Here is a 14,038-nt window from a genome sequence, read left to right as displayed (position 1 = left end):
CGGTTAAAGTCCTCACCTTGAACGCACTGGGATCCCATATGGGCGCCGGTTCTAATCCTGGTGGCCCCGCTTCCCATCCATCTCCCTGCCTGTGGCCTGGGAAAGCAGTCAAGGACAGCCCAAAACTTTGGGACTCTGCACCCATGTGGGAGACCCGGAGGAAGCTCCTGGCTTTGGATTGGCTCAGCTCCAGCCATTGCAGTCACTTGGGGAGTGAATCATCAGACGGAAGATCTTCCTTTCTGTTTTTCCTCCTCTCTGTATATCTGACTTTCCAGCAAAAAATAAATTAAAAAAAGAGTTTCTGATTGCTCCATGTCTTTGTCAACACTTAGATGCTGAGGTTTAATCATTGTAGCCATTTGAGTAGGTGTTATAATTCCTTCCTGTGCCTTTAATTCCCATCTGCCTAGTAGTGCCTTGTGAATTGGGCGCCATTTAAAACTGTGAGCCGAGGGAACCTGCCGGGTTTGTAATTATGTGAGTATCTGTGTGCACGTGTTAGATTATGTCATAGTGAATTCTGTGATTCCTGCAATCAGTTGTGAATGCTTTTTGGCCTGTGACATTTAAGAATTACCTGGCAAAAATGTACTTTTGAAATTTTTTTAAGTAAGAATTTAAAACGATTGGGAAATGCTCAGCCTTTATAAAGTGGTGTGTAGCTTCCTAGAACTTTCTTTTAATTTTTTTAAAGATTTATTTTATTTCTATTGGAAAGTCAGATACACAGAGAGGAGGAGGAGAGACAGAGAGGAATAACTTCCATCTGCTAATTCACTTCCCAAGAGGCCACAACGGCCAGAGCTGAGCTGATCCCATCTGAAGCTGTTAACCAGGAGCCTCTTCTGGGTCTCCCACACGGGTGCACGGTCCCAAGGCTTTAGGCTATCCTCTGTTTTCCCAGGCCTCAAGCAGGGAGCTGGATGGGAAGCGGTGCTGCTGGGACACAAACTGGTGCCCGTATGGGATCCCGGCAGGTTCAAGGCGAGGCTACCTTGCCGGGCCCTAATACCAGCATTTCTAGTGCCATGAATTTTCCTCAAAGAGTTGTTTGAGCTGCACATTGCCTACTCAGCTTTGTTTTTGTTTCTATTCAATTCAAATTCAAAAGTTGTTCTAAAGATTTATTTGCGTCACAGATGGATAGAGGGAGAAACAGATGGCACCTGCTGGTCCACTCCCCACACGGCCCCAGCAGCTGGCGCTATGCCAGGCCAAGGCGAAGGGTCTCCCATGTGGGTGACAGGGATCCAAGTACTTGGGCTATCTTCTGGAGCCTTGCCCAGCACAGCAGCTGGAACTCCAGCGCACACAGCTGCCACTCCTGTGGCAAGCTGACGTCACAGGGGCAGCTTAACCCTCTGTGTCACAGTGCTGCCCCCAATTCAGAATATCATCTGGTTTCTCCTGTGATTGACCCTCTTTCCTGTCTCCAGGCAGGATTTTTTAGATTACTTTCTGTAGTGTGGTCAAATTTGTTTGTATTAAGGTTAAAGGAGCTGCTTTGTTTCCAGTGCTTTGCATTTGTTTAAGGTATTTTATGGCCTAGAATGTATTTTGAAGGATCCCCTTGCACATTTTAAAAATGTGCATTCTTCTTGGGGTACCAGGTGTTCGTTCACTGCCCTTGGAGGACAGGTTAGCTGGGCGATTCAGGTGCACCTTGTCATCTCTGCTGTGGGGGCTGGGAAGTGTTGGCATCCCTATGGCTGAAGGCCTGCTGTGCACATGCTGTGCAGCTCTATCCTTGGGTTTCCCTCAGGGCCCATCCTAAGGGGCTCCCCGTCAGGGCCCTCCTGCTGGTAACCAGTGTCCCCATCAGCTTGCCGAGTCCTGTTGCTTAGGTTTTCATGTGTCTTCTTTCTCTTGCAAACTCTGCCTGTGCCTGGGCTGCTGGTGGAACGTTGTTCTGTGTGGGGTCCCTCCAGCTTTCCTGTGGCTCTCTGCGCTGGCTCGGAGAAGTTGGGGGATTGTCCCGGTCATTTGTGCTGCTCAGGTGTCTGCAATTTAGAGTCTGCGCACACACATGTGGCCCCCAGGTACCCTCTTAGCTGGCTTCATAAGGTTATGCAGATGGTGCAATGTATATCTGTTTGGTAGTCTGTCATTTAATGTGGAACCTAAAGATTTCTGTTTTGTCACGGGTAGATTTGCTCATATCGTCGATGTGGTTAATTTATTGATTCTTCTTAGTAGGAAAGTTTGTTTTCGTCACAAATGTTCAGTGTTGCAGAATAAGCTTGGCTGCATCTCCCTCCGCGTGTGCAGTGTTCCGTGCAGCTCGCGGCGGTGCACCGGCGTGTTGGAGAGGTTTGGTTTTTGTAACCGTTTGCACTACCGCCAGCATTCTGAGGGCAAGGGTAAGGTTTACTGCTTATCTCAGAGTGAATAAAGTCCAAATATGTGCTTTTAAGCAACACAGAAAGTTGAAGGTATTATACAGATTTTTATGAAGGTGTGCTGGGAGATAACAACAGAAAAATACTCAGGTATTGATGTTAACTGAAGGCCCCCTCGTTCATCTTCAGGGATGAAGAGGAAGACTGTGTACCATAAAACCCACAAAATTGATACTGTGCCTGGTAATTTGTGTGCATCCAACAATGTAATCGGAAAATAAATTTAATAGTAAAACTTAGGGTAAATGGAGACAAACATTTAGTCTAACAATGAAGTCCGCTCAGTTCCTGGCTGTTGCTCCTTATGTGTGTGGAAGCCCTGAACCGACGTATAAATAAGCCTTGTAAATTTATTCATGGACTGTGTTTGTTGTCAGGAGCCGTGTACTGAAGCCCCACTGAAGCCATGTCAGGAGCCGTGAACTGAAGCCATTTTGAATATAGTGCTATGGGACAGTGGAAAACCCCCAGCTGGCTAGATGCTTGGGAAAGAAGTTATGAGACTAATCACACACTTAGCTCAATTGTTTCTAGCAACTGTTTCAGAATGTGATTTATGCTGTACCTGCCGACATCCTGTTACTGGTTACCTACACTATTGTTGGTATGTTGGTTACTATTGTTGATATGGTGGCTGCTCAAGAACAATCAGTCTGGAGACCATGGCTTGCGTCCCAGGTTCTCCTTTCCTCCCTGAGCCTTAGTTACTGAAGAACATAAAAGCCCTCAATTAAAATCAATAAACCGACAGCTTGATCAGACATCCTGTCTTGCTGTCCACTCTTCGTGTCTCTTGTCCCTTCGTTCTCCCCTAGGTTGGTTGCGACCCCCATTGACTGTCCTGCTGGATGGGACAGTTTGTAAGCCCTGGATAGAATTAATTAAGGCAGAAATCACTAGTACTAATGTTATTTGAAGTAGACAATACATAGGATGGGAATCCTACGAAATACACTTATAACTGACTGAACTAACACTTCATTAAGAATATATAGACTAGGATGAGGAGGGTGTTTGGTCCACGTTGGCTGCTGCTTGAGAAGCCCACATCGTGTCTTTGAGGGTCTGGGTTCAAGCCCCGGCCCTGCTACCAATCCCAGCCCCCTGCTCCTGTGTGCCCTGGGAGGCAGCAGGTGAGAGGCCAGGCAGGGGGTCGTGCCACCCACGGGAGACTCACCCTGGCTCTAGCCTGGACTGCCCTAGCTAGCTGTTGGATTCACTTGAGGGGTTAAGCAGCAGATGGAGGCCATCTCTGCCTTTGACAAAAATAAAATTGAAAGATGCATTTGTGGAATTGAATACCGAGGACGCCAGAAGGCTGAACTGGTGAAAAGCAGCTGAGACGGTACGGTGATGTCAGTGCCTCAGTGAGTGTTGAATTGTTCAGGCCTGTTAAAGGGGCCTGCCTGCCTGGACTTGCAGGTGTTAGGGCACAGCTCCTGATGCTGTTACCTGTGACCCGACCACTTTGCCCGCCTGTGTGCTCGGGAAGGTATGAGGAGATGGCCCGAGTGTGGGAGATGAGGATGCAGTTCCTGGCTCCTGACTTCAGCTGCCCTAGCGCTGTCGCAGGCGTTGGGAGTTGGACCAATGCATGGAAGTCTGTCCTTCTCCTTCCCTTCTTCTCCCCCTGCCTTTCTATCCCTCCCTCCCTTGCTCACTCTGCTTTTGAAATACGTCTTGTGCAGCACCGGTCCCTGACTAGCCCCGGGTCACTAGTGTGTGGGTGGATCTGGCTCCTGACTCCAGGCCTCTGCGTTCAGAGATGTGTTGAAATTCCAAATACAAGGATGTTGACGTTTCTTGAGCAGTTTTAAATGTGTCTTTTGCTGGTCATGTGTAGTAAGGTATAGGTGTGTCTTTGTGAATTTCTGTCTCTTGAGTGTCCTAGGATGTTTTCAGAATAACGAGAGTGGACTGGTTAGTGCTGGCGCTGAGGCAGGAGCTTGTTCTGTAGTGTGAAGTAGCCATTGAAAACACAGTTTACTGTTACTGTTAATGTTACTGTAATCATGACAAACCTGATGGTGCTCGCCGATGAGTTTTCAGAATTCTTAGAATTTCAGTGATTTTTTTGTGGAGGTTTAATTGACCCAAAGTACTTTCTTTGTTAACTTGAATCTTGGGGCCTTATTGAAAAGTACCAAGTGGTTTTGTGAGAAAGGAGGAATCCGAAGTGATACTTTTTCGTTTAAGTTGACTTAAGAGTTTATATCATTTCTGAGATTCCAAGGAAGGTATCAAAATCTGGCCCTGCCTTTTTCTCTAGTGTGACAGAAGAATACACAGATCTTTGTTAAGAAAGCAACAAATTGCTGTGAGATAAACATGCAGTTTAATCTGTAAGAGGTTGAAGTTACAGTGTTACTGCTGTGAACATTTCCCTGTTTGAAAAAAATCCATCATCTGTCTTTCCATCCCTGTGTAACCCCGGTGTTGGTCATTTTCCCTGGTCTCCATTCCCTGGGACCATCCGTTCACACCACTCATTCGTTTTGTTTTTCCTTTATTATTTAAACAGGCTTTATCCTCCATCTGTCTCACCCAGTTCATTTACTAAAGTGACCCACAGTGTTTTGGGGGCGAGTCTGTTTGAATTCCTATCTTTGTATTCCAAAGCAGGCCCTTCTGAAACTGATGATGTTGATGAGAAACTTCCCCTTTCGAAGCCTTTGCAAGGTATAACCTTTTCACTTCCGTTCTCCCGCATTCCTGCTCGTACCTAATGTTTGCCCCGACTGTGTTTTAGTATTTATATGATTACTTTTCCCAAATGGAAAAGGAAAAAGAAATGTATTGGCCTTTTTTTTAAACGTAGAAATGAACTTCACAAGCAACAAGTTTTCAAAACCAATTTTCCCTTTTGTGAATCTAGTAATGAATCTCGAAATGGGTACATGACACACTTTCATATTTAAGGTAAAGTACACATTTATACCTTATATCAGAATAGTCAGAAAGTAAGGCTATTGTTGTTGTGTAGTTGGTGATGTAAATATTGATAAGGTCATGTCGATGCTTAGTTTCCAGAAAGATTTGAGAAATGTCACTTGTAAATTCCGAAGTTGATGGGTTGACTCTTTTTTATTTGCTGTTTTTGTTTAGTGCTTGCAAGTTACTGGTCACAGGCAGTTAGAGTGGTTTTGCTTGTACCTGGCTTAGTTTTGAGTGCATTTAGATTTCTCTTCGGGCTTACTTGGTAATAGATGTTCGTCTGTGTATTGCAGATTTTAAAGCAAAGAAAGGACCCATTGGTTTTTCTGGCCTCTCTTGCCAGCGACCTTTGCTGCTCCATTTCTTCCTCACCTTTCCTTTTAGCGGCTAGCCTCCCCGTAACTGTTTCTCTTTGACCTCGTGTCTATTTTCTTTACTGCCCTGTCAGAGTACGTACTGTTCCCCGAATTCAGATGTTAAGGTAACAAGCAAAAGGGGAGGAGTGTGGATAGAGGAAGGCAAATCTCAGATGTTAGTTGAACATTGATGGGTATAGATTGACCTGGAGCTTTGAGCTCAGGACGATTTTCACAGTGCAAGCTAAGGACAAAACGATGAGATAATTTATGGCACAAGAGCTGGATCCGTGGCACCTTGATGTGGCAGGCACTTTGAATTGAAGGATGATGCGTGCTGTAGTGACCATTGCTGAGATTGTAATCAGTGCCGTTTAAAGAGCAGAATAAACTAATTTATGCTTCTCTTTAGGAAGCCCCAGACTTTAATTAATAAACAGAATAGGTCGGAGTTGGCTTCCCTTCCCTGAGTTTTCCCTGACAGGCAGTGCATTTGCAGTTGCACTGGAAGGCAGCATTTCCCCGCCCTCTGCAGGGGCTCGGGCCGCAGGCACAGGTGCGTGCTGGGCAGCGTGGTCACTTAGTCTCAGTGACTATGACATCTTGGGTTCTTTCTCTCCTGTTTGTGAATAAGACTTGTGCTCTGCTAGGATGAGCCTGTTTACCTTGTGACTGCCTAACCTGATACGCTGCTTTATGTTCCAGTTTTTAGAAGCAGGCAGATTATATTACCTGAATTAAAATGCTTTTGAGACCAAAGGTAGTATCTTAACTTTTAACTTACGAGTTTCCTTTAAGTGCAACTTTGGTTAAATTAATGGGGATTGAGTTTCCATAGCTTCCACCATAGTGCAGACGGAAATCAGGCAACAGGACACAGCCAGCCCTGACCCTGTGCCTTGGCCTTGGTTAAGGCTGTGAGCAAAGCTGGAATCTAGCTTTGTGTGTGTGAGTCGTTGACAGCTGAGCATGGTTCTTGAAGCAAAATTGTGTTTTCTCAGATTGCTACATCCTCATTCAGTCATGTAGTTGTAGTAACTAATATTAAATCCCTGAGTCTTTTTTAGGTTTATTCTGTATATTTGCATTTTAAATAAGGTTTTTGTTGTTGTTTGCTTTGGTTTCCAAATAGAAGTGTCACCTATTCTTCTGAGTTAGAAAGCATTGTGCAACGACTGGCGAGTGTTACAAATCGTTTTCTGTGTGTTGTGGAGTCTGAGTTGTGTGCATTGTGACCTAGTCTGGCTCTCTCTGCGTCCAGGCCCCGCTGTGACTGCTTGATTCAGTGCTGTGTGTTTTCCTTCTAGGAAGCCATCACTCCTCCGAGAGCAACGAAGGAACCGAAGTGGAAGTGCCAGCAGAAGGTTAGGAAGAGGGGGAGGTTTGCTTGAACCCGATTTAGTCCACGTTCCAGTTTGTGAAACGGAGATTACAGTTTTGGGAAATGGAGAGTTGGTGGTTTTTGTACGTCACCCTTCCAGTGGGCGGGATTTTGTTTTTCAAACCCTTGGCTGTCGCCTCTGACTGTGCCCACGGAGCAGAGCTGGCAGGCTGAGAAGTCACTGGAAGTCAAGTTCTCCATGGCACTGAGTGAGCTGTTTTTCAACCTTTTCTGGTTTTTAAGCCATATTTGAAAAAACCTTCCAAGGAAGAACAGCCATAGGATTTTAGAATTGAAATGATCACTGGTTCCGCCCCGTTTCTTTTTAAAGTGTAGTATTAATTGGTCCCAGTTTTTCAGTAGGGCAATTCAGTTGAGATCAAGCTGATGAAGACAAGTTTTCTCTGCTGTTGCACCCACACCTCCTCTTGAACTGCTGCAGCAGTGTGAGGCAATACAGAGAGAAGACTGGATGTTAGGGGTGGACGTTCAACCACAGCTCGGCCTCCTTAGTCCAAATGGAGCAGGGCAGCCTGGCCGCCTACTGCTGAGGCGTTTAAATAGTTCTCAAGGACTTTGGGTGGATTTCTCTCAAGGATGATGGCTGGTAAGATACCCGAGTCTTGTTGCAGAATCACTCCTTCTTGGTGGCTTGGTCCTGGTGTGTCCTGTTTTCCTATCACAGAGGTGTACTAAGTGCCAGTACTTACGTCTTAGTCAGTGGATCTGAACCCCCAGGATGCCGGCTCCCTTATTATGCATACATTTACATACATGGGGCCTTTCACTGGGACAAACTCTCCTTGGATGCTCCAATGCTCACTTGACACTCTCCAGGCCATTTCCTGTGTCACATCTTCTCAGGACAGCTTGGGTGGGTAAACTTGGCAGGTTCTGTTATCAAGGTCATTGGCTCTTTGCTCCAGTGTGGGTGATTGGGTGGCAGCGCAGGTGACCACTGAAGGACCCACGGACAGGAGCAGCGGCTGGGGCTCCTCAGGGCAGCCCAGACGGGCTCGGATCACCAGCCTCCTGTCCAGCCCGCTCCCTCGCAGCGCTCGGGCCCGCAGGATACCACAGTGTGAACAGCTGAACTGAACCTGGCTTCCCGTCTTCATTCCTTTCCCGACAAATCGGCGCAGTCCTCTGCGAGTGATTTAATCACTCGGCCTGTTTGAAATGCAAGAGAACTAATGAAAACACTAGCTGAGCCTCTAGCACTAACATCCCAGTGTACATTTGTGAAGGAACAACATTAATATCTGATTTTTAAAAAGTATGTTGCATACAGAGTTAGCGGGTGCTACTGCCTATGTATTCTCGGGCTGTGTTGGTCTCTGCAGAAACCCGAGTGTGGTTTCCCTTCACGGTGTTAACGCCCTCGGAGGAGTGTGCACAGTAGCCAGCATTGCTTTTGTCCTAACAATGCCTAGGTAGCATAAGCAAAGGACTGTGGATCCATTTATCATCTCATTGCTCTGGGAATACACAGGTAACTTGTTTGCTATCCAGTAGTTTTTCTAGTTTTTTTTTTTTGCTCCCAGATATAATTAAAAGGGTCAAATATTTTTATTTGAAATGAAATTAAAATGCCGCTTACATTTTATAGCAGGCTGCTTTTGGAGTTCACATCAGTAAAATGTTGGAACATAACGGGAAAATGCTTTATAATGAATGTCATTTTAGAATTTTATTTTTTTCAAGATTCTACTCAACATGTCCCTTCAGAAACAAGTGAGGACCCTGAAGTTGAGGTGACTATTGAAGGTTAGTTCCCTACAAGCCTTGATTCCAAAAGTTTCCTTCTGGTCATAAAAGCATTCGTCACATTCACATTGCCACACAGTGTGCATTCCATCCGTTCCTGGAGGGGACTCGGGAGGAGAACTGGAAGATGTAGATGTGTGAATGGCCCAAGCGCCCCCCCATCCCAGCAGGGCCCCCAGCGGCCAGCGCTGGGAGATAGCGGAATTAGGCTGTGAAGAGGCGTGCCGGCCTGCAGGTGGCCCAGGCTGCACCTTGTGAAAAAAAGGTGTTGCCCCAGGAACCACACACAGAAACAGATTTCATAATCGGGGTTGTGAGGGAAGAGGGAACATGGAGAAGTAGTATTGGTAGTTCTGTTGATAATCATGTGATCCCAGAGCACTCATTGCGCCCTCTCCTTTAAAAGATATTTATGTTGGCCCTGGAGTTGTAGTCCAGCGGCTGAACTACTCACATTGCACGGGCCCCGATGTAATCCCGGAGGCACCACTTCCCATCCAGCTCCCTGCTTGTGGCCTGGGAAAGCGGTTGACGACAGCCCTAATCCTTGGGACCCTGCACACATGTGGGAGACCTGGAAGAGGCTCTGGGCTCCTGTCTTGGGATTGGCTTGGCTCTGGCCTTTGCGCCTGCTTGGAGACGAATCAGCAGATGGATGATCTTCCTCTCTGTATATCTGACTCCAACAAAAAATAAAAGAAATCTTAAAAACAAACTTTGTGAATTTTTAATTCGAAAGGCAGATTTTACAGAGAGGACAGAGGCCTTCCCTCTCTGCTGGCCCAACTCCCTGCCTAGTGCCAGTGAGCAGAGCTGAGCCGATCTGAAGTCAGGAGTCCAAGGTCTGGTCCATCCTTCAAGGCATTCACAGTCCATAAGCTGGGAATGGGATTTGCCAATGCTGATGTATGGGATGCTGGGGCTGCAGGTGCAGGATTAGCCTGCTAACAACCATCCCAGCCCAGTAGTGTTTTTTTTTGTTTGTTTGTTTTGTTTTTTAAAGATTTGTTCATTGAGAAAGTTAGAGAGGGGAGAGACAGAGATTTTTCCATCCATCTGCTGGTTCATTCCCCAATTAACCACAGCAGCCAGGGCTGACCCCACTTGGGCTATCCTCTGCTGCTTTCCCAGGCCATAAACAGGGAGCTGGATCGCGTGTGGAGCACCGGGGAGTAGAACTCACACGCGTATGGCATGCCGGCATTTCATGCAGGGGATTAGTGTATTAGCCTTTTTGGTCACCCCAATAATTTCTGAAGCACGTTTACATGTATGTCATGCTTAGAAGATAACTTGAAATGTGTCTTTCACAATGATTTTGAAGAGATAGCTATAGAATCTCTGCGAAATCATCGCTACAGCCAACGTTGCTTCAAACCTGATGTTTTCCTGAAAGACGAGCATGAATGTGTATGAACCAGTCTCCATATATTTCATAATTATAGATGTGTATCGGGTTTTTTGTGTTGTTTTGTGTTGTGTCCCTCTCCTGGTACTCCTGTGTTGTGTTTCCTCTCAGGGTGCTAGCTTCTGTCCTGTGGTAGGTACACTGTGGAGGAGGTGCACTAAACTGTAGCCCCACGGGGTCAGGGATGACGGGTCGTGTCAGAGTAGGTGCACACACTCTCAATCATGCTTACCTTTCTTGAATTATTATTTGGAAAGCGGGGTTATTGCAGTAGAAGAGGAGACAGAGACCTCCCATCTGCTGGACCCAGCTTCTGAGACCCAGCCAGACTAGAGCCAGGAGCTCCAGGTGTCCTGGATATACAGAGTCGTAAGCACTTGAGCCCAGGCGCATTTCTGGGGAAGTAGGTTGGAAATGGTATGGGCTGGACTTGAACCAGCGCCTATAGAGGCAGCAGCTTAATGTGCTTAGCCACAGCGTTGGCCTCATATCTGCAAATTTGGCAGAACACACCAATGCTTCTTCAAAAAAATTTCACATCCCATAGATGCCTCCCCCACCCGCCTCCTAGGCAGACATCTTGGTACTTACTTAACTTTTTTGTCCTAACTGATGCATATTGGAGTTCCCCTCTGGTACCCTGCAGGTGTCATTTCCTTGTTTATGATGTTTAACTACTTCTCAAACTCATTGCTTCTAAAATATAAGTTGAATGGTAGCTTTTGCCTAATGTAGGACATGTTCATGCTTTGTGTATTAATCTCAGTTATATATAGATCTTTCTCATTAACATAAATTTACTAACCTAAAAGCTGTTAATTGCTTATTGTCTGACATTAAATGATTGATATTCAGTTGCTTCTTAGTTTGAGACTCCTTTTCCGTCACAGGAGAGAATTTTAGAAACATTTGAATGTTCCAGTGTCCCAATCTCTGTTCTTTCTATAGAAACAAGAAAAATACTGGAATCACAAGCCTGGCACTTTTAGATAGAATCAATAGCCAACTTGATTTATCTCAAAACCAATATTAAAGTTACGTTACGATTCTGTGGGGAGTGAATACTTGACTTTTGTGTTGTGTGTGATGGAAAGCAGGAGACGAGAGGCTTGTCACTGAGAAGGCAGCTCTCTCCTTCTGGGAGAGAGTGATGAATCCCACGCCCCCAGATTGGGTGCCATGACCCCTCCCCGAGTGTCCGTGCTTGTGATCAGCAGTGGACCTGGGCTGCAGGGGCTGCACTGGGTGTGAGCCAGTGAGCGTCCAGGGCCAGTTCGTGAGGTCACAACCTTTCAGTAGATGTGGCCCTACCCTGGGCTGACTGGACCCAGACTGTGGCCATTCCATTGTGCCAGGGGGAGGCAGATGGCATGGGAACTTGCTTACTCATCTGACTGCCAATGATGTAGGTTTGTTCGTCCTGGAAAGCTCACTATAAAACAGTAGGAGCCCTTTAAGTATCCACAGTTACAAACTTAAAATTTTTTTATGCTCTTGATAGAAAATACACAGAAATTGAGATGCTGATACTGTTTTATCAAAATAATGAAAAAAAAAAAAGATGCCTTGTACGATGTGTTTAGTTAAACAATTCTCCATGGCACGTTGCCATGTACAAGAACATCCAGAGGGAACAATCTTGGTTTTGTGTAGGAAAGTACCAGGTCTTGCAGGAATGATGGACAGATGAAGGTAGCCTGCTTCCCTGGGGATGCCCTTAATTTTTCCTATTAATTCTTTTTACATTTCCCAAGTAATTTGTAGAAAAAAGATAAAAAGACGCCATGTAATCCAGTTTTGGGGAGAGTTAGTGTCGGCCTCTGTGCATTTGTGCGGACAGGGTAATGGGATCCCATGTTCTTGCTTGCTGCTTGAAGGCACGCTGCACAGTTTACACACAGGTGCCTTAGGGTTGCAAGATAGGCCTTAGAACAGCATGGCTGCAGGCCTCAGGTTCGTAGCTGTCACAGCTGCCCTTGTAAGTCCAGTGGCGCTGTGCTCAGACAATCCTGTCTCGGCCGTCCCGGCTTGGCTGACCCTGGCCAGCCACCTCGGGCTATCCTGCTTCCATCACTTCTCCCTGCACCTGAGCCGTTCCCTGTACCCGGTTGGCAGGACACTACCCCCTGTCCGTTCCCATTCTGTCCAGAATCACTTTGAAGTGAATTCACGTACTAAGTGTTCTGAAAGGCGTCTGTGTTGAAAAGTCATTTCAAAGTGTTGAAAGTAGTCTTTGAATTCAGTTTTTCATGTTACTTCTCAAACTTTGTGACAGACATATTTCCGCACATGCACACTACGCACATACACAGCGTGTGTAGTGTCCTGCGTTACTGTTGGGTCTATGGAATCTACGTACTTGAGCAGGTCAGCACTTGGCCCGGGGGTTTTCACAGCAGCAGGCCAAATACAGTTGTCCGTGTTAAATGGCGAATTCTGAGTTAGCTGGATCCGTAGAGGAGAGGCCGCGGCCCTCGGCTTGGCACCACGCATCCCTGGAGGAACCATTTACAGCTCAGCTCACACAGCCCGGTTTTGGAAGGGTGACAAGTTGTCTGATAACATTAGCAGTTTGTATTTAAAATTATTAGACATACAACTTATTTTCAGATGCAATAGGAGCCAAGCCTACTTTGAACCGCCCGTTGAAGCAGGCCGTGGCCAGCCCTTGCGCTATGGCAGGCTGTGCTGCAGCTAAGCGGGTCTCTGTGCTGCTGGCAGGACAGCAGCTTGTGGGGCGCCCCGGGTTGGGGTGCGGGCGCTGTTGGTCGTGCCAATTGCATGGCGGCTATGTGTTCCTTAAGAGCAGTAATTGCCTATGAAAGTATTTTGAAATTTACTTTAAAAGCTTTTTGCTTTGTTTCTGTAAATATTTTGAGTTTGAATTATGTGGAAATGTATGTATTTCTCGCTTTTTTTCTTTTTTTAAAGATTTATTTAGTCTTTATTTGAAGGCCCAGAACCAGTGCACATATGGGATCCTTGTGCTTGCAGGGGACAAGGCTAACAGATTGAGTCATTGCTCCAGGCCTGTGCCTTTTCCAAAGCAGAGTGAAACTTGCACTTTTTGATCATTTGTTTGTTTATTTTTACTTGTTGAATGGAGAGATAGAGACAGACAGGGACAGGCAGAGAGTACGGCCTGAAATGGCAACCAGTGCTTGAGGGTGGAGCCAGTTGAGCCAACACACCAGTCCCAAGAGTACCTAAAATCCATTTGGATGTTTGGACGTGTGGTTTTCATTTTGTTAAATAAAGATTTATTTACTTAACAGGCAGAGTTGCACTGAGCGGGGGAGCGAGGGAGAGGAACTTGATCGCTGGTCAGCTGCCCAGATGGGCGCGGCAGCAGGGAGTGTGCTAGGCTGCAGCCAGGAGCTCAGGGCTTGTTCCCGTCCCAAGTTGGTGCCAAGGCCCAGCAACCAATCATAAGTGAACGCACCAGGATGCAAACAGAGATGCCAGCGCTGCAGGCCGTGGCTGAACCCATTGTGTCACGTTGCCAGCCCTGGAAACTGGGAGCTTTCAAAGGATATTTTTAGAATTGAAGACTAAACCTAGGGGTGATACCCAGTGTTTTCCCGAACAACACTACTTACGTTGCAACCTCGGTCTCCCTAACAGCGTGTCCATTTTTAGGCCTTCAGGTCCTGGTCTGGTCTCATCCACTGCATGACATCTGTGGAAACTGTTCAGCTGGAATGTGATATTCATACTTCTGTCCACCCAAAACCACGTCTTCCTGTCATTGGTGGTCTTTCGTCACTGCTGTTATCCTTAACCCGGTTAA

At 46.3% G+C, this 14,038-nt stretch overlaps 1 protein-coding gene across 6 annotated transcripts in view; it reads left to right on the top strand.

Moving 5' to 3' along the window:
- Positions 1 to 14,038, top strand: part of GTF2I (general transcription factor IIi) — a 145,214-nt gene that overhangs the window by 101,435 nt on the left and 29,741 nt on the right. For 2 of the 6 annotated variants that reach the window (XM_040972791.1, XM_040972788.1), the window contains exons 10-12: positions 5,022 to 5,081; positions 7,000 to 7,056; positions 8,778 to 8,840. The exons of 1 other annotated variant lie outside the window; for it this stretch is intronic. In XM_040972791.1, the coding sequence (XP_040828725.1) occupies positions 5,022 to 5,081; positions 7,000 to 7,056; positions 8,778 to 8,840 (180 nt within the window). The remainder of the gene's footprint in view (positions 1 to 5,021; positions 5,082 to 6,999; positions 7,057 to 8,777; positions 8,841 to 14,038) is intronic. 3 more of the 6 variants (XM_040972790.1, XM_040972789.1, XM_040972792.1) reach the window with 3 other exon arrangements.

Source organism: Ochotona curzoniae, unplaced genomic scaffold (genome assembly GCF_017591425.1).
Source record: "Ochotona curzoniae isolate NIBS_2020 unplaced genomic scaffold, NIBS_Ocur_1.0 contig_2321, whole genome shotgun sequence".
Lineage (NCBI taxonomy): Eukaryota > Metazoa > Chordata > Mammalia > Lagomorpha > Ochotonidae > Ochotona > Ochotona curzoniae.
This window is presented reverse-complemented; position numbering and strand designations above follow the sequence as displayed.